The sequence below is a fragment of the Polyodon spathula genome, chromosome 24 (genome assembly GCF_017654505.1).
Source record: "Polyodon spathula isolate WHYD16114869_AA chromosome 24, ASM1765450v1, whole genome shotgun sequence".
In the NCBI taxonomy this organism is placed as follows: Eukaryota; Metazoa; Chordata; class Actinopteri; order Acipenseriformes; family Polyodontidae; genus Polyodon; species Polyodon spathula.
The window spans coordinates 22,255,357-22,279,870 of NC_054557.1; the positions used below are offsets into that span (position 1 = coordinate 22,255,357).

Sequence of the window (24,514 nt, forward strand, 5' to 3'; positions counted from 1 at the left end):
TGCTTATGCCTCAAAAGTATAGAAAATGACTATTATTCCCCACAAACTTTGCTTTTGTGACCAGGACAGTGATATTTCAAAATATCACTATTTCCAATGGGAAAACGGGCAAATGTGTGTCTTTTCGTTTACATAAAGTCAGAAAAAAACAACATATGAATCCAAATTAACATGTATTTATACTAAAGTAATACAAAAATGACTACAAAAGATTTAGAAGTGAGTAGTTTTTCGAGATTTACGATTATACTGTATATACTTTTGAGGCATAAGCAATTAGGAAATAACACTTACTACCCAGGAACAAAAATTGTGTTACATAGTGTTATCCAACACAATCAGAATTATTAAGCAAGTAAGCTATGCATTTCTATTTCATAAATGACTGTGCTATAAACCTGCCACACTGCTATCATTTTGTATATGTGACTACAGAATAGCAAGCCTACTGAAGCGTCCCAGTGCCAATTAAAATAAAGAAAGAAAGAGAGTAAATCTCCTAGGTAGGACTACGTAGAAGATACTTTATTTTTATTATTTTATTTTTTTAAATTGGCAATAGGACGTTTCCGTGCAAACCCGAGACAATCCATGTTTTAATCCTAAACATACAGGACGCTAGGTGTAGCATACTGTCCAGCGATCATCACGTGTTGAGCACAGTACAGCTGACTGCCGCGTACTGGAAACACCATTGCAGTCAATTCAAGGTGTGGACTGTTGTAGGCGTGGCTCAGGTGAGAGTTCCACGGCTGGTGCAAGGTAACGTCAGTAGGCAGATCAAACTGACAGGTAAACGATATAGAGGGAGAGAGATTTATCAACACAAGCAGAAAATTACGTGTAAAACCCCGACTTGTGATTGACTTAGCAGACTGAAGACCCCCTAACTCTATCTAAAATGGGGAAAAAGAAAGAAAACGACAGTTCCGACCCTTACGGTAAGAAAACTCGAGGTTTTTACTGCAAAGATTTTAACCAAAATACACCTGTGTGCTATTCAATTAGACACGGCTTGTGTTTGGCGTGGTAAGCCTTTGATATTTGCAGTGCGGCTAGTGACCATCGTTATCTTTTGACGTCAGGATAGTGTGCGTATTTCTTTTAAAAACACACGTTCCTGAATTAAATTAAGATGTTTAAACTACTCCCCCCGTCTTGTGGAGCTGGCGCAAATTACGGCTATTTTGTTGTTGACAATCAAGTAAAAAATTGATCAAACAAAAGCAAAAGGTGTTGGGGAGAGGCGTTTCTGATTTTAAAAGAGTTGTACTCTTGTTTTTTAACTCTGTCATTTATGGTCAGATTTGACAGCAGGGAACAATCTTATTGCAAGAGCTACATTATTATGATGTGAACATCTGAATAGCATTCTGTGATCGTCCTTTAGAAAACGATATATATATATAAAAAAATTAGTTGTAAAATGGTTGCGTTAATCAGATCACAATAGGGACTAACTTAAAAGGCTAACTATCATCATAGCCTTCAGTCTTTTTCAATCCACTGCTGGATGAAGGCCTGGCCACAAAAGTCTATCTGCTGTGTTTCCTGCTATCATCTTTCCATCTTTCTGGAGGTCTTCTTCTTGGTTGCTTTATATCTCTTGGGATCCAGTCCAGTATCTCCTTGGTCCAGCAATGGTCTGTTCTTCTTGTTACTTGTCCGGACCGTACTGCCATTTCAGTTTTGTATCTATCTATCTATCTATCTATCTATCTATCTATCTATCTATCTATCTATCTGTCATGCTGCAAATGCTGTGTGACTATTTTTTTTTAACTTTTAAACCAGTCGGGTACATACAGTTTTAATACACATGTATTATTTTGTTAAAACCTCTGTTTTAATTGGCTACACACCTTTTATTATTATTATATGTTGAATATAATAATAATAAATATAATAATAATAATAATAATATAATGGGTGTTATATAAGCTATTTCATTTTTAAAGTAAATTTTAATATTTAAGTTAAACAAAATCCAGTATTTTGTTTTATTATAGATTTGTAATACAATTCTATAACATTTGTGCAAACTTATTGATTTGTATGTTAGTGAACACCTAAACATACAATAAATACACGACAACGTAAGGTACCACAGAAATTTCATCTCCATCGTGTTCTTGTTTATAGCTACACATAATATATAGTTTAATAGGCTGTTAAAATCTAACTTAAATTACAAACATGTTGTAACTATTACACAACATTATAATAATAATAATATAATAATAATATATATAGATACTAAAATTTTACTTCTGAACTTTGAAATCTCTCGATCTTCTTCCCTTACCTGTGACACGTTGTGGAGATAGATGTGGATAAAGTTTAAAAAAAAAAAAAAAAAAAAGTTTCTATGGAGTTACAAGATTTCTAAATCTTTATTTCGCTAACATTGTGGCCATTTGAAGAGACTGACATGTATGTACTATGTGTGTGTGTGCGTGTGCGTGTGCGTGTGCGTGTGTGTGTGTGTATGTGTGTGTGTTTATATATATATATATATATATATATATATATATATATATATATATATATATGATAGCGTGCACAGGGGAAGCAGCAGCAGGTCTGGTAGGTGACGTAATCACACATGGTGATCTAGCCCTAAGTGTTTTTAAAAAACAATAGAAAAAAGCAGTGCTGTTATTAAAAAATAAATAAATAATCACACAAGTGGGAGTGAAACCAGTGTCCTCAGAAAGATAGCAGATCGCGGCTCTGTGTGTGTGTGAGAGAGAGAGAGAAACCATGCTTATATTTCAACAATTGGAGGTCTTTGTCATCACAATAGGAAAGACCAACACAGAGATCGAGGAAACTTTGCTTAGAACTTTCTTCAGCTCGAGTTATTGAGTAATCTGGGGGAGTGTGGAGGCTGTCTGACTGGAACGCCTACAACAGCTATAGAAGCTCAGGTGTATCTTATTAGCCTTGTATTAAAACCAGGAATCTACCAAACTGCTGTGTACCTCTGTTGTCACTGATGGCTCTGATTTTGAATTACCAAACAGGGGTGTGGTTAGTATTAATATGTGGCTTGAATGGATGGCCTGTGTGTGTGCGTGTGCATATTTCCATTGTCCCTTTTTTAGACTTCTAGGGCACTGCCTTATACACACAGTTAGGAACCTGATCTGTCCTTCCCTACAGTTGCGTCGTCAGGCAATACAGCAGAACCAGCTGTCACATTGTAAAGATGTATTAAATGCACTAGACTCACCTTCCACCTCTCTCTGGAGGCCTGTGGTGTGTTCTGTGTAATTGTGTAGCGACAGAGAGCTAGTGGGTTGTATGCACTGTGCCTGCACTGTTGGTTTTGCAGGATGCCTTTGTGTGTCTGTTCTTTTATAGAACAAGGCTGGAGGGCACACAGAGACTGAGAGGCTGTCTCTTAAGTTTGTTCCTCATAAATTTGCACATTGTTTACTTGTAACTGTATTGCAGTGTCAAACTGAACAGAATTGTAGGGCACTGTCTGAAGATTTAAGGAAACTCTGAAAGAATGTAGGAAACTTTCAGTCACCAAGAAGGAATTCTGTTGCCAAACTGAACAGGATTGTGGGGCGCAGCCTTGAGATATAGGCCTAATTATTCTTTTTTCTTTCTATCTAAGGGATGTATTTCTAGTATCGCTATATTTGCATGTTGATGTGTTTTCCCAGTACCTGGTGCACAGTATGCAAATAATGTGCCTGCAAGTTTCTACAATGTGCCATTATGGAAATAACCTAGGTTAAAGCTGTAGGCTATACCATGATAAGTGTGATTCGAATGTATAGGATGGCATTGTTACAGATGAATGCATTGGGTGTTTCTCACTAAATATCCCTGCAATGAAATAAGATTCCCATTGCACAGCAGTTTCATCTTTTCCTGGTTTTACTATGAGTTTTAAATAAAACACACCTGAGCTTAGTACCTGTACACAGGGGCTAATGAAGCTCTTTTTAAAACCTGGAACAGGTGAAACTGCTGTGCAATAGGAATCGTTATTTCCATCCCTGGAATAAACAACATCCCTCCTTTTAACTAAATGTCAAATATTTTAATGAGCAAGCGAGCAATAAAACTCCCATTGCGTAGCAGTTTCACCCATTCCAGCTTTTAATACCAGCTTGATTAGCTCCAGTATAGAGGTAACAAGCTCAGGTGTGTCGTTTTAAAGTGAAACCAGGAATGGATCGCACTGCTATGCAACTGGAGACTTATTTCCACATCTGGAATGCTAGCAAAATATCCCAATGGATTGCATTGGAATATAACCCTCCCATGGCTTTGTTTTGGCAGCAGCTCTGTTGCAATGAAGCTCTGTGACCCCCGTTGTGTTTGGTTTTTCCCATCGTTGATGTTATGACTTAGCAATGCGTCTTTATAATCTCTTCTGTGGGTTGCTGTGAAATGACGTCCAGGTAATTGCCCCATGCTCAGTCATTCAGGCGAATTGATTTCGAAGGTCGCTGGTGTTATTTCCGTGAATGCTGTTTGCTCAGCATCAAGGTAAAAGCTATAAAGAGATAAGCTTGTAATAGCCCTGTCTGTGCGTGGTCTCGTAAACCATTTCACTGTGTGAAGAAATTTGACTGTGATTGCCTGATATGCCGTTTCCAAAGCAATGTATTACCAAGCAGTTGTGGGTTACTAACAAACAGGGGGAGAGGGGGAGGGGGGCAGGTTAATGCTGATTGCACTTTGGTGTACCTGATGTTATTTCAGGGAGTAAGACACCCATTGCATAGCAGTGTGATCCATGCCTGGTTTACCATGACTTTAGGAAGACACACAATTGAGTATGTTACATATTCGTATACACTGTGGCTAATCAAGCTTGTATAAAACCTGGAACAGGTGAAACTGCTGTGCAATAAGGGTCTTTTTTTCCATCCATGTAATTTTAGATAAGATTCTGAGAGCATTTGGCTACTTCTAAAATACTGAATTTCTGAAGGAATTCAAGAAATGACCACTAGGGGGGGGGTATTGAGTGAAGCCCATCCCCAGAATTTGGTCAGTTTGATAATATACGTGTACTGGACAGTTGATTTGAAATTGTTGGTCACCATTCTTTCAGTCACTGAACTTTAGACAGAAGCAATTAGCTTGAGTTGTGTGTTTAGGTTTTATTCAACATAGTGAACTCTGAGCCAATGGGCTAACTAGTTTAACTTTATGAGTTTACTTTTTGTTTTTTTTCGTAAATTGAGGTTAATTAGTTACAGAGCGCGTAACTCAGTGAACACTGCCAAGCAAATCGGTGACAGGAATTCACCCCCCAGCACCGGGGCTGGAAATTCTGAATCTGGCACAGCGAAGTGTGATACAGCACAGTGAACGCATGGTAGAGTAGGTAAGCATTGCCAAGAACAGAGTGAATATAGAGGCACACAGATACAGCAGTCTGCTTACACTGCTGCTGAGTTCTAAAGCCAGGCCGCAAAGCAGGAAGTCCCAGAATGTAATTAGTTTTATACTGTAATGTTGTAGCTTGAGTTTCCTGTAACGCAGTTCAGCAACATGAGCTCAAAACCAAATGCAGGCCTTGAACATTTAAGTTTAAAAAAAGAAAGTAAATAAATTCATAAATGAAGTAGGAATTGATTTGCAGCGGCACTAGAATAAAGGGTAGTTTGTTGGTTAGGGGGAGCTGGGAGGGAGAAGGTATTTCTGAGGAACAGTTGACCTTCTCTTTTTCTTATCTTTCAATTTCAACATGTTAATTCATTTCCAGATAACGCTGTGTACATATTTGGTGCACTGCTGACTGGTTCAGTTTAGTGTTTCATGTTCAGAGTACTTCCTTGTTCCTGGTTCCCTCTGTGTGCAGATTGGGTGTTACCTGGATTGTGTTGTCTCAGTAGTAACTCACATGCTTGCTAAGCTAATAGGTTATCCATAAATAACTTGCACTTAGTCTCTGATGCACAACTAGATCAAACACTCTATCAGAAACTGCGCAGGGACAGACTAAAAGGAAATGATGAAAGCGCTAGCCGAAACATCTGAGCGCTGAATAGAGAACGGAAGACAGATTTATGGAAACACAGTCGCAGATAAAAGTATAGGCAGCGTACACTTAATATAAGATATTTCAAGAAAACACGTTCAATACATTTAGTGAATATTTGCCACTCATTCACTTGACGAAGACCAAATACACCATTACTAAAAACAAAAGCACTCAAGCAATTTCATATGTTTGTTCACTATTGGCACCTTTACATTAAAGGTCTGTAAATATGTAGTAGAAATAATTCAAATATGCATTTGTTGATTATAAAACCATTAGACGGTAATTAAGCTGCTTTATAAAGTCAATAGCCAGAAAAGTGGTAATTAATTCCAACATCTGTTGAAAGTTTTGGCAACACAGCAGGTGATGGTCAAGACAGAGCAGTTGAATTCATATTGAGAAAAGCAGTCGTGGCAAACTGCGAAAAGGAAATGGCTTCAGAGCAATATCAACGAAATCTGAAATACCAAAATCCACAATCAGGGCAATATCAAGAAGAATCACGAAACAGATTCAACTGAAACACTTGAAAGAAGTGGGTGTTCAAATAAAATTACTGGTACAGCATTTTGGAGGATCTTTAAAACAAATTAAAAATAAAAAAATCCAAGATTAACAGCCAAGGACTTAAAGAAAGATTTCGAAGCATCTTTTTAAGCAAATTCGTAAACAAACCGTCTTAAATAGGAACAGGAATCTGAAGCATTCTCAACAACATTCTCTGGTCTGATGAGACATAAATTTAACTTTTCCCCATAAACGGACCACAGTATGTTTGGAGGAAAAAAGGGAAAACCTTTGATGAAGGAAACCTTGAACCTCCAGTTATACACGGAGGTGGTTCAATCCTGATATGGGGGTGTTTTAGCAGGTCAGGGACTGGAAGCATTGATGTCATTAAAGATCAAATGAATGCAGCCATGTATCAAAAAATCATGCAAAGTATAATGATACCATCTGCTACAATGCTGCTTGACAACTTCTAACATGACAACGACACAAAGCATACAGCTAAGTCAACTCTGGAATCGAAGATAAAGGTTCTGTAATGTCCTTCACATTTACCAGATCTCGATCCAATAGAAACGCTTTGAATTGATCTGAAAAAAGCTGCAGCCATGCACTGCGTATCCAATCTGTTTGAGCTGAAGGAAATCTGCAAGACAAAATGGGCCCAGATTTCACCAACATGGTGCAACATCCTGGTTTAAGAATGATCATAAACGTCTGAAAGCCGTAATGAAAGCAAAAGGAGGACACGCGAAATAGTAAAACAGGTTCCAATACTTTTGTCATGAACAAATAGTTTAAATGAAATAAGTGTATTTGTTTTTTGGTAAAGATTATTTGTTAAATAACTGTGTATTTTGCTTTTAGTTTTATTAAAAAGTGGTTCAGGTTTACTGAATGCTGTTACCTTGAAGTATGGTGTTGGTGTAGGCTGCCAGTACCTTTATCTGCGGCTGTATATATTCTTTATCTAGAATCATAAATGAAATTCACTAATTTGACAGTGCAGCAGTGAGTCTCTGTACAAAGGAGAAGATTACTGAAAGATATCCATAGTTATATATATACCGTATACCGGGGCTGGTAATAAGACTCCTATTGCATAGCAGTTTCACCCATTCCAGATTTTAATATGAGCTTGATTAGCCACAGTGTATAGAAGTACAAAGCTCAGCTGTGTCTTATTAAAATCAGGAATGGATCAAACTGCTGTGCAATGTGAGTCATATTGCCGCTACTGTATAAACATTAAAAAAATGAAAATGCAAAACTATACTGTACATATTGGATACAATTAAACGTGTGTCTAATCAAACTAATATTCTGTTATTTATTTTTCATTTTCAGGAGAACCTGCTAAGTATGACCCAACTTTCAATGGGCCGATCCACAACAGGTCTGTCTGCCTATCTCTATCTTGTGAGACTCTGTCACTGTATGTGTGTCTGTCCTCATATGTCTGTCTGACTGTAATGTCTTTCTGTCTATTCCTGCCCATTTCTGTCTGTCTGACTATGAAATGTGTCTGTTTGTGTATCTGTCTTCCCACTGACTGTCTTTCTGTCTCTGTCCTCCAGCCTCTCTGTGTATGTCTGTCTGTCTGTCCATGATTACCGGTCTGTTACATTACTAGAAATGAGTTCCTTACTTTCATAGTAGTTTTATGCCATTAATTAGTGATCGTATTTTAGAAATCCACTGTCAAAATTCCATATGATGTCATCCAGTGCTTACAACACAGGGCACAGAGAAGCAGCTCTTCATGTTTTTTAAGCTTATTAGCATTATTTAGGATTATTTAATATAAGAGACGCCCTGCACACTACGGATTAACTTCGAAATGTTTGAAGTGCTTTCATATGTGGGTTTTCAGTAGTGCGGGGCTTCGTCATGCTGACTGCATTGTTTGTGTGTCTTTCAGGGGTTGCACTGATGTTATTTGCTGCATCTTTTTCATGGTTTTCATTGCTGGATACCTGGTGGTGGGAATTTTGGGTAAGAAACTGTGATATATTAAACTAGCTCCTGAATCTTGGTGGGGTGGGGGGGAGACCTGTCTGAATCATATTTGGTGCTGTATAATATTGAAACCTAAATATTGAAACTTGGTAAAACTGTCTGAATATCATTTTCATGCCACTGTATTTTTTCTCTCTCTCTCTCTCTCTCTCTCTCTCTCTCTCTCTCTCTCTCTCCCCCTCCCTCCCTCCCCACAGCCTGGCTGTACGGGGACCCCAGGCAGGTGATTTACCCTCGAAACTCGACCGGAGTTTTCTGTGGATTCGGACCCAATGAGTAAGATCTGCATCTGTCTCCTCAAACCCTGTATAAGAGACAGCCCTGTCCACAGAGCTGCACACTCACAGCCTGTCAAACCCTGTATGAGACAGCCCTGTCCACAGAGCTGCACACTCACAGCTCATCAAACCCTGTGTGAGACGGCCCTGTCCACAGAGCTGCACACTCACAGCTCATCAAACCCTGTATGAGACGGCCCTGTCCACAGAGCTGCACACTCACAGCTCATCAAACCCTGTATGAGACGGCCCTGTCCACAGAGCTGCACACTCACAGCTCATCAAACCCTGTGTGAGACAGCCCTGTCCACAGAGCTGCACACTCACAGCTCATCAAACCCTGTATGAGACGGCCCTGTCCACAGAGCTGCACACTCACAGCTCATCAAACCCTGTGTGAGACAGCCCTGTCCACAGAGCTGCACACTCACAGCTCATCAAACCCTGTATGAGACGGCCCTGTCCACAGAGCTGCACACTCACAGCCCACTTAGAAAACTTCAGCAGTCTGCAGTTCAGCAGAAAGTTTTTTTTTTTAAAGTGCTGTTTTAAACAAAACTCTAATAATAATACAAAATCAATTATGTGATTACCGCTCGTATGGCTAAATTAGTGACCATATTTTTTCTTTTTCTGAGTTAATTTCAGGGATGGAAATTAGACTCGCATTGCATAGCAGTCCATTCCAGGTTTTAATTCAAGCTTGGTTAGCCACAGTGTATGATAACAATCTCAATGTGTCTTATTAAACTCGTAATAAAACCAGGAATGGATCAAACTGCTATGCATTGGAGTCTTATTTCAATCCCTTAAATGTGTTTTTTTTACAACACAAACTGAGACCCGCCTGTGACTTGCGCTGTGTTTTGTTTTATTTTCAGAGGGAAGCCCTACGTGTTTTACTTTGATATCCTGAAATGTGCCACTGGTACCAACATCATGGCAGCTGCTCTGAACGGACTGCAGTGCCCAACTACCCAGGTCAGTGCCTCACCTCCGAGCCGGACCTGGGCAGGCTTTTCAGAAGCAGTTGTTTTTGGTTCAAGTTGAATGTTATATCAGTACCAGGAGAGACAGGGAAAAGGGGTCAACTGGACACTTCTATTAGTGAGGGAAAATTATCAGCGTAGCGCTAATGCAACACTGATATGCTTCCTCACAACCAGCTTTCGCAAGTCTTTTCAGAAGCAGTTAGCTGGAATTGTTAGTAAGCACAGCAAAAAAACAGCAAGTCAAAGAGAAAGGGTTGACTGTGTGCTCCTTCCCTTCCCAGGTGTGTGTGAACAGTTGCCCCAACAGCTACTGGATGGTTCCTCTGAGTGGATATTTTAAGGATGCGAAGCCCAAAGACGTGTTCAATGAGAAGTACTGCAACCCAGCCATCGACCTGCAGAACACCACACTGGTCAGTCACCCGAGACACACACAACAGTAGAGGGAGGGGCTCCAGTGAAGTACAAGGCTATGATTGCTTCGAGGGGTTCTCAAACTCTGAAATGCAATTATAACCTAAAGTAATTCACTTCAGCCCCATTTGTATATATTTTTTTATAATATATGGATCCCAGCACTTTCAAGGGTTATATCGAAGCGGTTTCCTTCATTGTGTTTTTTTTTCCTTGAGCTCAGATGAACGATTCTCTGGCACCTAGTGCAGGAATTTCAAAATGGGCTGACCTTGTCACTGCCTGACAGCAGTCAGCAGTTTAAAAGATGTGGAGAACTCCAAAACACGATTTGGGAAAGTTTATAAACAGGTGACGCGTTGGCACAGTTCTTAATTAAACTGCTATGGGAGTCTGAGATGCAATTGCATTACTTCTTCTTCTATTATAATATTGCCATGCATGTCTATGTCCCCACTGGAACCATAAGCAGCAGCTACATTGAGAGTGTGGATCTCGCACTCAGCGTGTCAATGACAAAGCATTCGAAACATTTAGATCTCACACTCAGGGTTTGTAAAAACAGATGAAGTTAAATATCACTTTAATTACTTCTAATGTGTTTCTAAGTGTTCGGTGGCCATCTCTAATCAAGCTGAGTGTGTTTCTTGGGCACACAAATTCCCTAACATAGCAAAGAGTGCAAGAGAACGAAATCCACTTTCAACTTCATTAGAGGGAGACCCCACACACTTAGAATCACACGTGGTAGGTTTTATCATCTGCTTAATCTTTGTAAGAATAGTGATTGACAGACACTTTATTACAAAGAATTTAGACAGAATATTCACCAGGGTTCAGATAGTTCATTGGTTTCAAATACAGGTGAACATACACTTTGAGACTTGAATTGTAGACAAATCGAAGTAGTGACAGTAGCTTGTAAACGATGGTCAGACCAGTATGTTCCCCTCTCCATTGGGAGCCATGTTGTCGTGGAGTCTGCAGGTTCTGCCCATCAGCACTGAAGGTTAGACTCTCTCCCTGCAGCTTGGCGTGTCCCATATTTATGTAGAAACGCATTATTTCACCTCCACCACTTTCACCTCCACCACCTTCCCTCCCACAGGTTATACAAACTGGTTTTACAGCACTTAGCCCTGTGTATTCATAGGGTGTTTTCAGATCCTGCAGTAGTAGAAAGATTTGTATTGCTCTTTCTTTGTTAGGATTCCTTAATAAAGATAGTTCCACTTAAAAATATTCGCCAGCTCACTCTGCTGCAAAATAGATTCCAAATATAAAAATAGATTCTAAATGGCATATATATATATTTTAATATGAATAAGTTAGTTGATGTCTGATCTCTGAACACTTGCTTGAATATGTATATATGTGTTGCTGTATTTCCCTTTTATCTTTCCCTTTTAGTCTGTGAATCAAATTCTAAGCAAAGAACTGTGTGCTGGATTTTATATCCCATCCACTTCAGGTAAGACGTTCACCCAAGGCATTAACAGATCCTGTAGAATCCTAGTTGCTGGCCCTTTTTGATTACTTTACCTGCCATAGATGTCTTTTTAGAAGCAAGAGCAGTACAATCAAGCTTTTATTTTTATTTTGCTGGCAATACATTAGCTGTGCACTAGATGGGGCTGGCGCTTACTAATACACAGACATATTGGCTGGTCTGGCAGGCCACTAGAACTGAAGAGCAGCTCTTGACCTGGCAGTCAAAGCAACACAGACTTAGAAAAACCCCACAGTACCGATATCTGAGTGATTGCAATAAGAAAACCTCAGAATGATTGCAAACATCGTGAAAGGGTAAGCGGGCAGTAAGAAAACAGTTATTTAAATGTTAACTTGCTCTTTTTTGTCCCTGTATTGTTTCTCAGTTTTTAATCGGTGCGTCCCCAAAATCGCTGACTTGCCGAGCATCCCTTCTAATTTCACCTTACCTGGGTCTGCGACTGCCAACGACACTGCCAGCTCCATTGTAAATGCCACCGGGTGAGTCTGTGCTGCACAGAGCTGTGTGAGAGATCAGTGCTGCTCTATCACTTCAAATTGACAGAGATTGAAGAACATGGATCATTTTCTCATCCACTCCTATCCTTCATGTTATTTGGTGTCCAATTCTTGTCATACTTTAATATCAGGAATAGGTCACGTCCCCCGTTAACACTCGGGAGAGGAAAAACAAAAAAACCCAAACCAGGTTAGTTGGGGAAATGAAACCTCTGGGAATCTGTAGCTAAACGGACCGTCCTTCCTCAGGGCTGCTAGCTAAAGGTCTTACATCCACAGAGAGGGTTATACAGTATTGTTCATGACAGCATCCAGTCTATTCTTGAAGGATCCAGTAATCTCTGCTTTAACAACTCTGTCCGGCAGCCTGTTCGAATGGTTCACCACCCTTTCTGTGAAAAAGCTCCTTCTCCTCTCGGTTCTGAATATGCCCTTCTTCAGCTTCCACCCGGGTCCCTGGTTCTGTTCTCTGTGACCTGTGCTAAATAATTCTCAGCAGTTACTTTCTTAAACCTCTTGACAATTTGAAATACCTCTATTAAGTTGCCTCTGGCTCTCCTTCTTTCTAGATTCAGCTCTTTCAGTCTATCTTCATTTGCTCTTCAATCTTGGAATTAATTGTGTTGCTCTCCTCCGTACTCTCTCAAATACCTCAATGTCTTTCTCATGATATGGGGACCGGAACTGGACACAATATTCTAGGTGTGGTCGTATTATATAATTAATATAACTTGTCTAGATTTGAATTCAACCGTCTTGGATAAACATCAGTAAAACAACTCTCTATTTATTATTTTTTTTGTTTCTTACAAAAAAAAATTATTCTGAAATGATCTCTAGTTTGTATAGTTTTGACACTGTTCCTCTGTGCTGTGAATGGCTAGTGGTCCCTTAGTCTGTAGTTTCACTGTCACTCCTTCACCCTGGTCCCACAGATCTCATTGTTTGAACCAATGCTAGAACTCTCTCATTCGTTGAAATGACTGTCAATTATCATGACCTGCACCGACTGCACTTTCATTGGCCAGCTACAGCGCCTGTCATGCAAAGCTCCTGTGAAATTAGCAGGTTAACGTGTTTGCTGAATGTTACTTTGATTTCAAAATGGGACGCAAGAGGAAGACGCACAGTCTGTTTTTGTTTGCGTTTTTGTAAAGCCAGTAATATCGATTTCACCCATTCTCTGCTTGAATTGAAAAACAAAGATTAAAAAAAAAACCCATTAAATCCTCTCAGTAGACCTCAATTTGGCAGTAAAATGTGAATCAAATAGTAACAAGTCTACTTATAACGTTGCTGAGTGTATACATCACACTTGATGTCAATGACAAATCCTGTTTATTTAGATTTATGAATGGAATGTTTTTAAATGTTTGGTGGATCCCTCTAATCACGCTGACTGTACTTCCTCTCAAGTAGATTATCCACCAAACACTTACAAATATACACTGTATTTATATAGTAATCATACAGCTGATTTTCACCCCTTCTAATAGCACTTCAGGAAATGAAAGTGTAATATTATAAAGTCTCCAATCTATCTTTGTTTGTGTTGGTTATTTCTAGTGATCTCTTTATGGGGTTCAATGCTAAAGCCTTGGGGGTGAAGATTTTCCAAGACTTCGCCAAATCCTGGTATTGGATTCTAATGTAAGTGTTCACACAGAAGAAACGAAATCAAATTAACAATTTTGATAGCGCCACCTTCTAGGAGAGAATCTGCAGTGTGGGGGTGTCAGGAGGTCCTTATTCCCCTTTATCCTCTCCTCCTGCTCCTCCTTCTCTCTCTATTGCTGTATAATTGTTTGGTGCCTCTGTATTTTGTAATCCTCTCCCTCTCTCTCTGTCTGAATGATGATTGTAATGCTGTGCCTCTCTCCTCTCTCTCAGTGGTCTGCTGATTGCTATGCTGGCCAGTCTGCTGTTCCTCTTGCTGCTGCGCTTTGTTGCTGGAGTCATGGTCTGGGTTCTCATTGTTGGGGTGATTGGAGTCATCGGCTATGGTAGGTAACGGAAGAAGTGACATTAATTAGTGCTTTATTTGGCATTCTGTTATTAAGGACATCAAGTTTACAAACGAGAGGAGGCCATTCTTTTGGGTGTTAGTAGCTAATTGGTCCAGAATCTTATCAAACAGCTTCTGGAAGGATCCCAGGGTGTAATGACAAAAGGGCAAACCTCCACTGAAAACAATGGAAGAGCAAAAGTAAACCCGGCATATGAAGAAAAACCAAAGGAAGGCTTTAATATTGAGGAGTTGTGGTAAAGCCTTAGCACCTTGTTGCTGTTTAATCACTGAACCCCCCTCTGGAATTACCTTCTACTGAGTTTGGGGGTCAGCTTGGCTCCTGATCTATCATTTGAGACTCTCATTAGGGAATTTACTAAAGTATCTTCTTACCATTTGAGAAATATAGCCAAACTTAGACCAGTTATTTCCGTGTCTGATGCCGAGAGACTAATGCATTCCTTTGTTTCATCTAGAATTAATTATTGTAATGCAATTTTTTCTGGTGTCCCAAAACGTGTGGTATGTCGCTTGCAGCTTGTTCAGAATACCGGCACTAGAATTCTGACTAAAACCAGGAAAAGTGAACATATTACCCCTGTTTTGGCCTCTTTACACTGGCTCCCTGTGCAGTATAGAATTGATTTTAAGAGTTTGCTGTTAACTTACAAGGCCCTGAATGGATTAGCACCCAGTTATTTGCAGGAGTTACTGACCCCGTATCTTCCAAACTGTACTCTGAGATCACAGGATATGGGGCTGCTGGTTATTCCTCGGGTCAACAAAAGCAACACGGGAGGAGGGAGGGCTTTTTCTTATAGAGCTTCTAAATTCTGACTTCGTTAGTCGAGGAAGCTGGAACCTTTACAGTTTTCAAGTCAAGATTAAAAACTTGCTTTTATAAAATGGTTTTCTTATCTTAGTGGGTTTTAATGTAACTTTAAAATTGCTGCTTTTTCTATTATTATGTGTTTAGTGTTTTTTAAATGGTCTGACTGTGGCAGTTGTATGTGTGACATGCTATACAAATGTATTGTGGTTTGTTCTTTTTTTCTGCTATGTATTGTGCAGTGCTTTACGATACTTTTGTTTAAAAAGCGCTGTATAAATGCAGTAAATACATTCAAGTTCAGCCATTGAAAAAACAAACATGTTTGTTTGTTTGTTTGTTTGCTTGCTTGCTTACCGTGCACATCCTTGGTTAGTTCACCACCCTTGTCTTTCCTTGTATTTAACTAGCCAGCTGCTGCTTGCCATATGTAATGACATGTCCTGAAGTGACCTAGGAAGGGCATAAGTAACAGATATCTAGAAAACGGCATAGAAATCTAATTGAGCCTAATGTAGTAGCGGGTGTTTTTAAAATACAAATGTGTTCTATATTGTGTATTTCTTTCAAACTCCCATTGCATAGCAGTTTGATCCCTTTCTGGTTGTACTCCGAGTAATAACACACCTGAGCTTGTTTGACAGGGCAAGCTTGCGCAGCAGGTGTGGTGACGTCACAGAGCAGGAAGCAGCACACGGCAGACAGAGCTGCAGGGCTGAAACTGCGTGGCAGCTCGGTATATCTATTAATAAATTCAAGCCACACAAACCGAATACTTTCAGAAACAGAAAATAAACCAGCGCACAGGCCAAAGTATACAATTGAGCTTCAAAACCAGAATGAGTACCTACAAGGTCCTACAGTTAGTAGCAATCGCTTGACTTTCTCTTACAGTATCTTTCCACAATCCTCCTCTTAGCGCTCATCCCCCTTAATGTATCCTGTGGATGGAATCTTAACTACCCATTGATCAAACAAGCCACATTCTCACATGATTATTTAAGGATAGGGAATTAACACCAGATTGTGGGGGGAACGGTTTATTGCCGCTTTTCGATGGCCACGGACATAATAATAATAATAATAATAATAATAATAATAATAATAATAATACAGATATTCTTTATAATAAACACAAACAGATCATGCATACAAAAAAACAACAATAACACAGCGCACTTTTCAATACATTTTATAGGGATTAGAACACCCCATCACAGCTTGTTAGCTGAACACTGTAGCTAATCAACCTCCTAGTAAAACCCGGAATGGATGAACTGCTATGCAATACGAGTCTTACTTCCGTCCTTGTATGCAGCTAATGAAAGTGCAAAGCAGGGAATTATTTTGTTAGTGACCTGTGTGTTCGTTTCAGGTATCTGGCACTGTTACTGGGAGTATTCCAATTACAAAGCGAGTAATGCCTCCATATCGTCCGTCGGCTTCACCTCGGACCTCTCTGTCTTACTGCGGGTTCAAGAGACCTGGCTGGCTTTCTGTAAGTATGAGAAGCTCAGGAGAGGCTGGAAGCAATGAAGCACACAGGCATTTCGGCTTGTCTCATCAGTGTATTTAATGACAGTGTATTCATTGCAAGCATATTTTATTTCAGGAGGATGACACAACATGACTTGGTTCTCTCTCTCTCTCACTCGCTCGCTGTCTCTCTCTCTCTCTCTCTCTCTCTCTCTCTCTCTCTCTCTCTCTCTCTCTCTCTCTCTCTCTCTCTCTCTCTCTCTCTCTCTCTCTCTCACAGTGATCATCCTGGTTGTGTTGGAAGTGATTCTGCTCCTGAGTCTGATCTTTCTGAGGAAACGGATTCTCATCGCTATCGCACTAATCAAGGAAGCCAGCAAGTTAGTTTCTGTGTGTGTCTGTCTGTCTGTCTTTGTGTGTGTATCTGTCTGTCTGAGTGATTGCAATAAGAAGCACTCGGAATGATTGCAAACACTATTAAAAGGTAAACGTAAAGTAAAAAATAAACACTGAAAATGTGATTTGATACTACATGCTATTTAATGTTTTGTTTTTCAGAGCAATTGGTCACATTATGAGCGCGCTGCTGTATCCCCTGGTCACCTTCGTCCTGCTGGTTATCTGTGTGGCTTACTGGGGCATCACTGCGCTGTATCCTTTCACTAACCACAGCAACTGGGATCCAAACTGGCCTTTTACCATCTCTTTGTATTTCAGTGTCTGTTTCAGCCATCCCCTTAGTGCTTTAGAATCGTGTCTAAGCTCCCTCTGCAGTAGTGTAGTTGAGGGTAGAAGCAGGTAAACCCAGTTTTCACACTTCTTATTTAAATAATAAAGTTCACTCACTCGTACTACTAGTTCAGATTAACATTTAACCCACAGTTCTGCATGGCCTCCACAACTCACATGCATGTAATGCAAGGGCATCTCTGCACACCCTTAGTGCTGACCATGAACATCACCATGGTTGGTTTACCGCTACACCACTGTACATCGGGTGCTAGATGCCTTGTGCAGTGCCGCTTGTTGGTTTTTAAATCCATGTTTTGCTGTGACTTTGTTCCTATCAAAGTTGCATCATTGAGAATGGCTGGATGTTCACACCAGGGAAGGTTTCATGTGTTAGTCTCTCTGTCGGTCAGGTTCAGTCCTTGACAGACCCACTGCAGATACCTGGCAACGTCAGGGATGCCTCTGTACCGGGTGATGGCACTTAATCAGTCTCTACCAAACTGTGCAAGCGTCAACGGAACTGAGTCCTGTGATCCATTGGTAATACTGTCTGTGTGTGTGTGTGTGTGTGTGTGACAATAAGTGGAGTCATTGTGTTCCCCCACACATTTCTCTCTTGTCTATGTGGAGTTGTTGGCTGACCCCCGTGTCTTGTGTTGTCAGAACTTCAATGCATCCTCGTTCCCCTGCGAGTCGGCGCGCTGCATGTTCTTCAAGTACAACGAGGAGGGCCTGTTCCAGCAGAACCTCTTCAACCTGCAGATCTACAACGTGCTGGGCTTCCTGTGGTGCATGAACTTCGTCCTCGCCCTGGGCCAGTGCACCATGGCTGGGGCATTTGCCTCCTACTACTGGGCCTTCAACAAGCCCGGGGATATGCCCTACTTCCCCGTGGCCAGCAGCTTCATCCGCACTTTGCGGTGAGCTAATCCACTGGCCAGCTAATCTGCTAGTGCATGTAGTCAGCTAGTCCAGTACTCTGCTAATAGGCTAGTCAGCTAGTCTGTTAGTCAGATAGTCACATGCTAAAACTCTGGCTACGCTAATGAGCTAGCAAAATGTGTTTTAAAATCACTTTTAATTAAAGCATTCAACAGCAGATTTTCATGGTTATCCTGATGATTGTTTGCTGGAAATTTCCAACAATTGTTGCTGACTCATTTACGACTCCAAAATTTACGATTTCCACTGCTCCCCTTAGCATTGCATGCTACCTGCCCCCCTTATCTCAGTCTCTGTGCTAAAAACCGAACCTGGATGCAGCTGAGTTATGGGTGGTGTGGGGTTTTCTCACTCCTGTGCTTTCAAGATGCACCATTGAAGTTAATTTAATAAACATAAGCAAACCACTGTACTGACTCTCTCTCTCTCTCTCTCTCTCTCACTCACTCTCGCTCTGTCGCTCTCTCCAGGTATCACGTTGGTTCTCTGGCATTTGGCTCACTCATTTTGACCATTGTCCAGTTCATCCGCATCATTCTGGAATATCTCGACCACAAGTTCAAAGGTAAGGCTAGGGGCCAGTGACGATGTTAATAAAGCTAGTAAGAGGAAATTGAAGGGGTTTTAAAACTCTGGTTAACACTCCTTTAAAGAGAGACTGTGATAATGTTTCTAGTGCTCATACGAGGTAAGGAAATTGATTTTCACACTCCTTTGAATGGGAATTAAAGCTATTATGGTATTAAAGCTATTAAGAGATAAGAACCACTATTAGCAGTACAATGATATCATGTTGAGTGTTTTATGGGTATTGACGGTGTATTAACAGATTTTTAAAGCCTTGTTAAGGACCCATTTAAGGAGCACTGATAATAGTAATGAAGCTGATAAGAGATAACATGGCGGATTTTAAACCCATGGTTAACATTTCTTTGTCGTTGCTCTTTTGTTTCTTTCTTTTTGTGCTTTGTCTTTTCATTTTTTCCGATTCTTTTATTTTGTTCTCAATTTGTCATTCTCTTCTCTTTCTTCGCTCCTCTCCTCTCCTCGTCCCGGCTCACAGCTGCCCAGAACCCCTGCACTCGCTTCATCATGTGCTGTCTGAAGTGCTGCTTCTGGTGTCTGGAGAAATTCATCAAGTTCCTCAACAGAAACGCCTACATCATGGTGAGAGAGTGCGCAGCCATTGCAAACATCCTTCAAAAGACAAGGGAGGGGAGGGCAAAACTGTTTAAACAGGCTTCACATTAGGGTCATTTTAATCCATCAAACACACCATTCCCTTATATTGCAAACGTTCCGAACGGTTCTTATTGACGTGACTCAATCACGTCACCAGCGTTCCGAACGGTTCTTATTGACGTGACTCAATCACGTTGCCAGCGTTCCGAACGGTTCTTATTGACGTGACTCAATCACGTTGCCAGCGTTCCGAACGGTTCTTATTGACGTGACTCAACTCATTGTGTTATTTTTTGACGAGTCGGTTTGATGGTGTTCAGGAGCTGCTGTTCAGTTCTAGTTGCCTGTCATAGACTTATGTAATGCAGGCTAGCTCAGCCAAAGTGTCTCTACAGAAGCGCTATCTAGTGGTCTGCCATTTTTGGTCAAGTTTCCTTTCATTTTACAGGTAATGCACTAGCTGTGCACTTGACGGCTCTGGTGCTTACTAATATAAAGACAGTTTGACTGATTTAGCCTATATTGCAGACATCTAAGTCAGACAACTAGAACTGAACTCAGTCAGAGCAACACAGACTTACTGAAAGGTTTTTAAAAGAAACCCACAGTATTTCAGTGATGCAATGAGGACCTGTCAGAATGATTGTAAACAGGTAAGGGCCAGAAGAAATTAGATGCTAATTTCTCTTTTAAAAAAAAAAAAAAAAAAAAAATTCAGGTTAATGCTTTTTTCTTTTTTCTTTTTGTTTTTTATTCCCCAAAGTTCCGAGCAGATTTTCAGGTTTTCTCTCAATTTGTCTTTCTTAGATTGCCATTTACGGGAAGAATTTCTGCACCTCTGCTAAAAACGCTTTCTGCCTGTTAATGAGGAACATTGTCAGGTGAGGAAGGGGCCTCGATTTAAACACGGAGCACATTCTCCCCTCCCAGCGCCTTCACTGGCTCTCCTGAGTGAGGGGCTTCGGGGTCAGTGTGTTGCTGAGCAGGCAGTAGATGTGTAAAACCTGCACAACGATGCATGTGATCTCTTTAGAAACACACACTACCTCGATCTGACCACCTGGGGGCCAGTTTCGATCTCGTTGCTAATTTAAAATCTTGCACGATGTTGTAGCCACAGATGTGCAAGTTAACTGCAATGGCTCATCTGAGAATTATTATGCGTTTGAATTTGTTTGTAATTTGTAAGAGAATTTAAGTTTAGATGCAGTTTGAGATCACTAGTCTAAACTGTACAAGAATTACATTGGAACTGCAGCTCGAGGTTCCTCATTTAGTTTGTATTCTATTGTATCTGTTGGACAGATATTAGTGAGATGGCAGTCTTGAAAGGAACATCAGTTGAGTAGAAGTTGGGGAGTTGTTTCCCTGATGCACTTTATTTGTCTTGCAGGGTGGTGGTGCTGGATAAAGTGACGGACCTGTTGCTGCTGTTTGGAAAATTAATGGTGGTCGGGGGAGTGGGTAAGAGAAAGGGGCGAGAGGAGAGAGAGAAGAGGGAAGAGATGAGAGGGGGAAGTCGAAACAGACATAGCAGTAGAAACGGGAAGCTAAGAGGGGGTGTTGAGAGGAGAGGGTAGGGTAATAGGGGAGTGGGGTTAATGAGCTAGAAGGTAAGGCGGGGGGGAGGAGAATGAAGAGTTATGGAGGATACGTGTTTAAAGGTTAGGGCTAGAAAAGAGGAGGGAGAGGAAGAGGACTGTAGAGAGAGCAGAGGGGACTTGCATAATACTGACTGACACGCCAGCCTAAAGTGACAGCTTGTGTGTTAATGAAACTCCATGAAATTGAGCACTTTAGAAATATGTCTATATTGTTTATTTATTTTCAGGAGTCCTGGCGTTCTTTTTCTTCTCTGGTAGAATTGTGATGCCGGGAGAAACATTCAGTGCCAGCTCGCTGAACTACTATTGGGTGCCTATTATAGTGAGTTCTGCCAATCAAACCCAGGCTCCTACTCAGACCGCGGTACTGGAATTACATTTGAACTGTAGTTCAAGATCACTAGACTAAACTGGACTAGAATTACATTGGAATCACGCCCTCAACTAGCTATGAGGACACACAGGTCATGTCCTTGGTTGTTGTTTTTTGTACAAATTCTGGTAAAGTACAAGCACTGTTGGTTTTGCGTTTAACATAGATATGGATGTTGAATAGTAAATATCAAACAGTCATATAAATACTGCCAGTTATAGCTTGAAACCTAAGACTGACTTCGGTAGAATATCAGCTCTAGTTATGATTGGAACTGCAGTTTGAGATCACCAGACCAGACTGGACTAGAATAACATTGGAACTATAGTTCAAGATCACCAGACTGGACTAGAATTACACTGTAACTGCAGTTTAAGATCACTAGACTGGACTAGAATTACACTGTAACTGCAGTTTAAGATCACTAGACTGGACTAGAATTACACTGTAACTGCAGTTTAAGATCACTAGACTGGACTAGAATTACACTGTAACTGCAGTTTAAGATCTGGACTAGAATTACACTGTAACTGCAGTTTAAGATCTGGACTAGAATTACACTGTAACTGCAGTTTAAGATCTGGACTAGAATTACACTGTAACTGCAGTTTAAGATCTGGACTAGAATTACACTGTGACTGCAGTTTAAGATTACTAGACTGCAAACAGATGCATACAGCAGTGTGTACATTCAAGTACCTACAGATAAAGTGTGTATCTTTGGATGATAACACTATGTAACACAATTTTTGTTCCTGGGTAGTAAGTGTTATTTCCTAATTGCTTATGCCTCAAAAGTATAGAACATGGCTATTATTCCCCACAAACTTTGCTTTTGTGACCAGGACAGTGATATTTCAAAATATCACTATTTCCAATGGGAAAACGGGCAAATGTGTGTCTTTTCGTTCACATAAAGTCAGAAAAAAACAACATATGAATCCAAATTAACATGTATTTATACTAAAGTAATACAAAGATGACTACAAAAGATTTAGAAGTGAGTAGTTTTTCGAGATTTACAATTATACTGTAAATTTACAGTATAATTGTAAATCTTGAAAAACTACTCACTTCTAAATCTTTTGTAGTCATTTTTGTATTACTTTAGTATTACTTTAGTATAAATACATGTTAATTTGGATTCATATGTTGTTTTTTTCTGACTTTATGTGAACGAAAAGACACACATTTGCCCATTTTCCTATTGGAAATAGTGATATTTTGAAATATCACTGTCCTGGTCACAAAAGCAAAGTTTGTGTGGAATAATAGCCATGTTCTATACTTTTGAGGCATAAGCAATTAGGAAATAACACTTACTACCCAGGAACAAAAAAAAAAAAAAAAATTGTTACACAGTGTAATGCATTGAAGCTGTGTGTTTTGTTCCATTGTAGACAGTGGTTGTGGGATCCTACATGATTGCTAAGGGTTTCTTCAGCGTGTACAGCATGTGTGTGGACACCCTGTTCCTGTGCTTCTGTGAGTATCACACTGCAATACAACACAACAGTTTAATAGAGTTACATAGTGTGGTCCTGCCAGCATTGCACAGCAAGGATCTGCCCAGCACATAGCAGGCAATGCCAGCACACTAGATTACAACTTTCTATAGACGCCATGCTGGGTAGCTGCTGTAGTTCTGTACAGGGTTTTATAGTGTTATATAGTGTGGTCCTGCCAGCATTGCTCTGTGTACAATACAGCACAGCGAGGCTCTGACCAGCACACATCAGGCAGTGCTGGCACACTAGATTACAACTTTATAGAGACAAGGATAGTTGGTGGCAATTATCCTTGTAGAACTACAGCAGCTGCCCAGCGTGCAGCTGGGTCAAGTTTTAATTTAATGTTTTATGCTGGCATTGCTGCTTCATAGAGCAAATCTCAACAAGCTTTAGCATAAAGTTATTGCAGCTGCAACCAAACCATATTCTAATTCCTCCCTCCCTTCTCTCTCTTGCTGTGCAGTGGAGGATTTGGAGCGTAACGATGGTTCTCAGGAGAAGCCCTACTACATGCCCAAATCTCTCATGAAGATCCTCAACAAGAAGAACAAGCAACCCAAAAAGCCCCAAAAAAACAAGGAGTGAGGACACACTCACACACTCGCCTCCCGAGTCCTCGCTTAGCCCTAAACACCAGCAAACACACCAAAAGCCTTTTAAACACACAGACCAATCTTCAGAGGGGGAAATCGCTTTCAGAAAAATTAGGCACATTTTAAGAGATAGGAATTTCTCCTTTGGTACGGAGTAGTTTTATAGTTATTGCCAAGCTTTAGTTGGCTAACTACAGGGATTTCTTTATCCTGATCAAAAGAGTATGTAGCTTCACATTTCATTTTCTTAGTTTTTATCTTTCCGCGTGTTTCTTATAGTAATCAGAGACCATCTTTATTTTTTGTCTAAGTCTGTGTTGCTCTGACTGAGTGTAGGCGCTGCTGTTCAGTTATGGAAATCTGTAATGTAGGCTAGATCAGCCAAAGAGTCTTTTTATAGAAACAATGGTCTAATTTCTTTCAGAAAATTTCAAGCATTTCCTCAATCTCTCTTTTTGTCAGATTTTTATTGCTAAAAAACTGTGGCTGAAATATCCAGTATTTATTTAAATTTTTTATTTTAACAAAACTTGTACGACACAGTCCTAATATACAAAAATGAAGCTATAGCAAACACGGAACGTCATTTTAAAACAGGCAGTGCTACGCCAAGTTCTCGATTTGCATGCCTTAGTTTCAGGTAGGCTGTTACTGGTTTATTTCCTGGGTCAACTTAAAAGTGTCTTTGGCGTTGCAAAGGGGGTGGAGCCAATTCACTCTCCAAGTGGCCAAGGAATTCCGAGACACTGAAAGTAGCTGGGCTCATGCAAACATATTCCTCTAACACTGCTGTGCACCAGATGTTTTTAAATGAATTCCATGCTTGCTGTAAACCCTGCCAGTAAGATTCAGGGAATTATAGTTTGTTGCAAAAACACAGTTAATAGACAAAAAGTTTTGACCACATTTCTTCTTAGTGTTTAACTACAATTTTTACAAATTACAAAACAGAGCATGCAGGGAAGTAAGGATAGTGACGGGGGCTACGTTTTAGAAATACATTTAAGAATTTTTTATTT

At 40.2% G+C, this 24,514-nt stretch overlaps 1 protein-coding gene across 2 annotated transcripts; it reads left to right on the forward strand.

Annotated features, from left to right (window-relative positions):
* Positions 1-716: 716 nt before the first annotated feature.
* Positions 717-24,514, forward strand: LOC121299279 (choline transporter-like protein 4). 2 transcript variants are annotated; one of them, XM_041226952.1, is made up of 22 exons: positions 717-941; positions 7,880-7,928; positions 8,454-8,527; positions 8,749-8,827; positions 9,711-9,810; positions 10,103-10,234; positions 11,646-11,706; positions 12,113-12,227; positions 13,812-13,895; positions 14,136-14,248; positions 16,458-16,580; positions 16,839-16,938; positions 17,117-17,209; positions 17,728-17,830; positions 17,954-18,210; positions 18,703-18,797; positions 19,296-19,399; positions 20,222-20,295; positions 20,808-20,878; positions 21,246-21,382; positions 22,792-22,876; positions 23,366-24,514. In XM_041226952.1, the coding sequence occupies exons 1-22, from the start codon at positions 902-904 to the stop codon at positions 23,485-23,487; spliced, it is 2,211 nt and encodes a 736-aa protein (XP_041082886.1). In that variant the 5' UTR covers positions 717-901; the 3' UTR covers positions 23,488-24,514. The 2 variants fall into 2 exon arrangements, with proteins under 2 accessions (XP_041082886.1, XP_041082887.1); XM_041226953.1 differs by having other exon boundaries at positions 719-941; positions 21,246-21,340.

Excerpts from the sequence above, each read along its gene's own strand:
- LOC121299279 (XM_041226952.1), top strand. The coding sequence starts at position 902 with ATGGGGAAAAAGAAAGAAAACGACAGTTCCGACCCTTACG. Across the intron at positions 942-7,879 it reads CGACAGTTCCGACCCTTACG|GAGAACCTGCTAAGTATGAC; the intron begins GTAAGAAAACTC and ends TTTCATTTTCAG. Across the intron at positions 9,811-10,102 it reads TGCAGTGCCCAACTACCCAG|GTGTGTGTGAACAGTTGCCC; the intron begins GTCAGTGCCTCA and ends TTCCCTTCCCAG.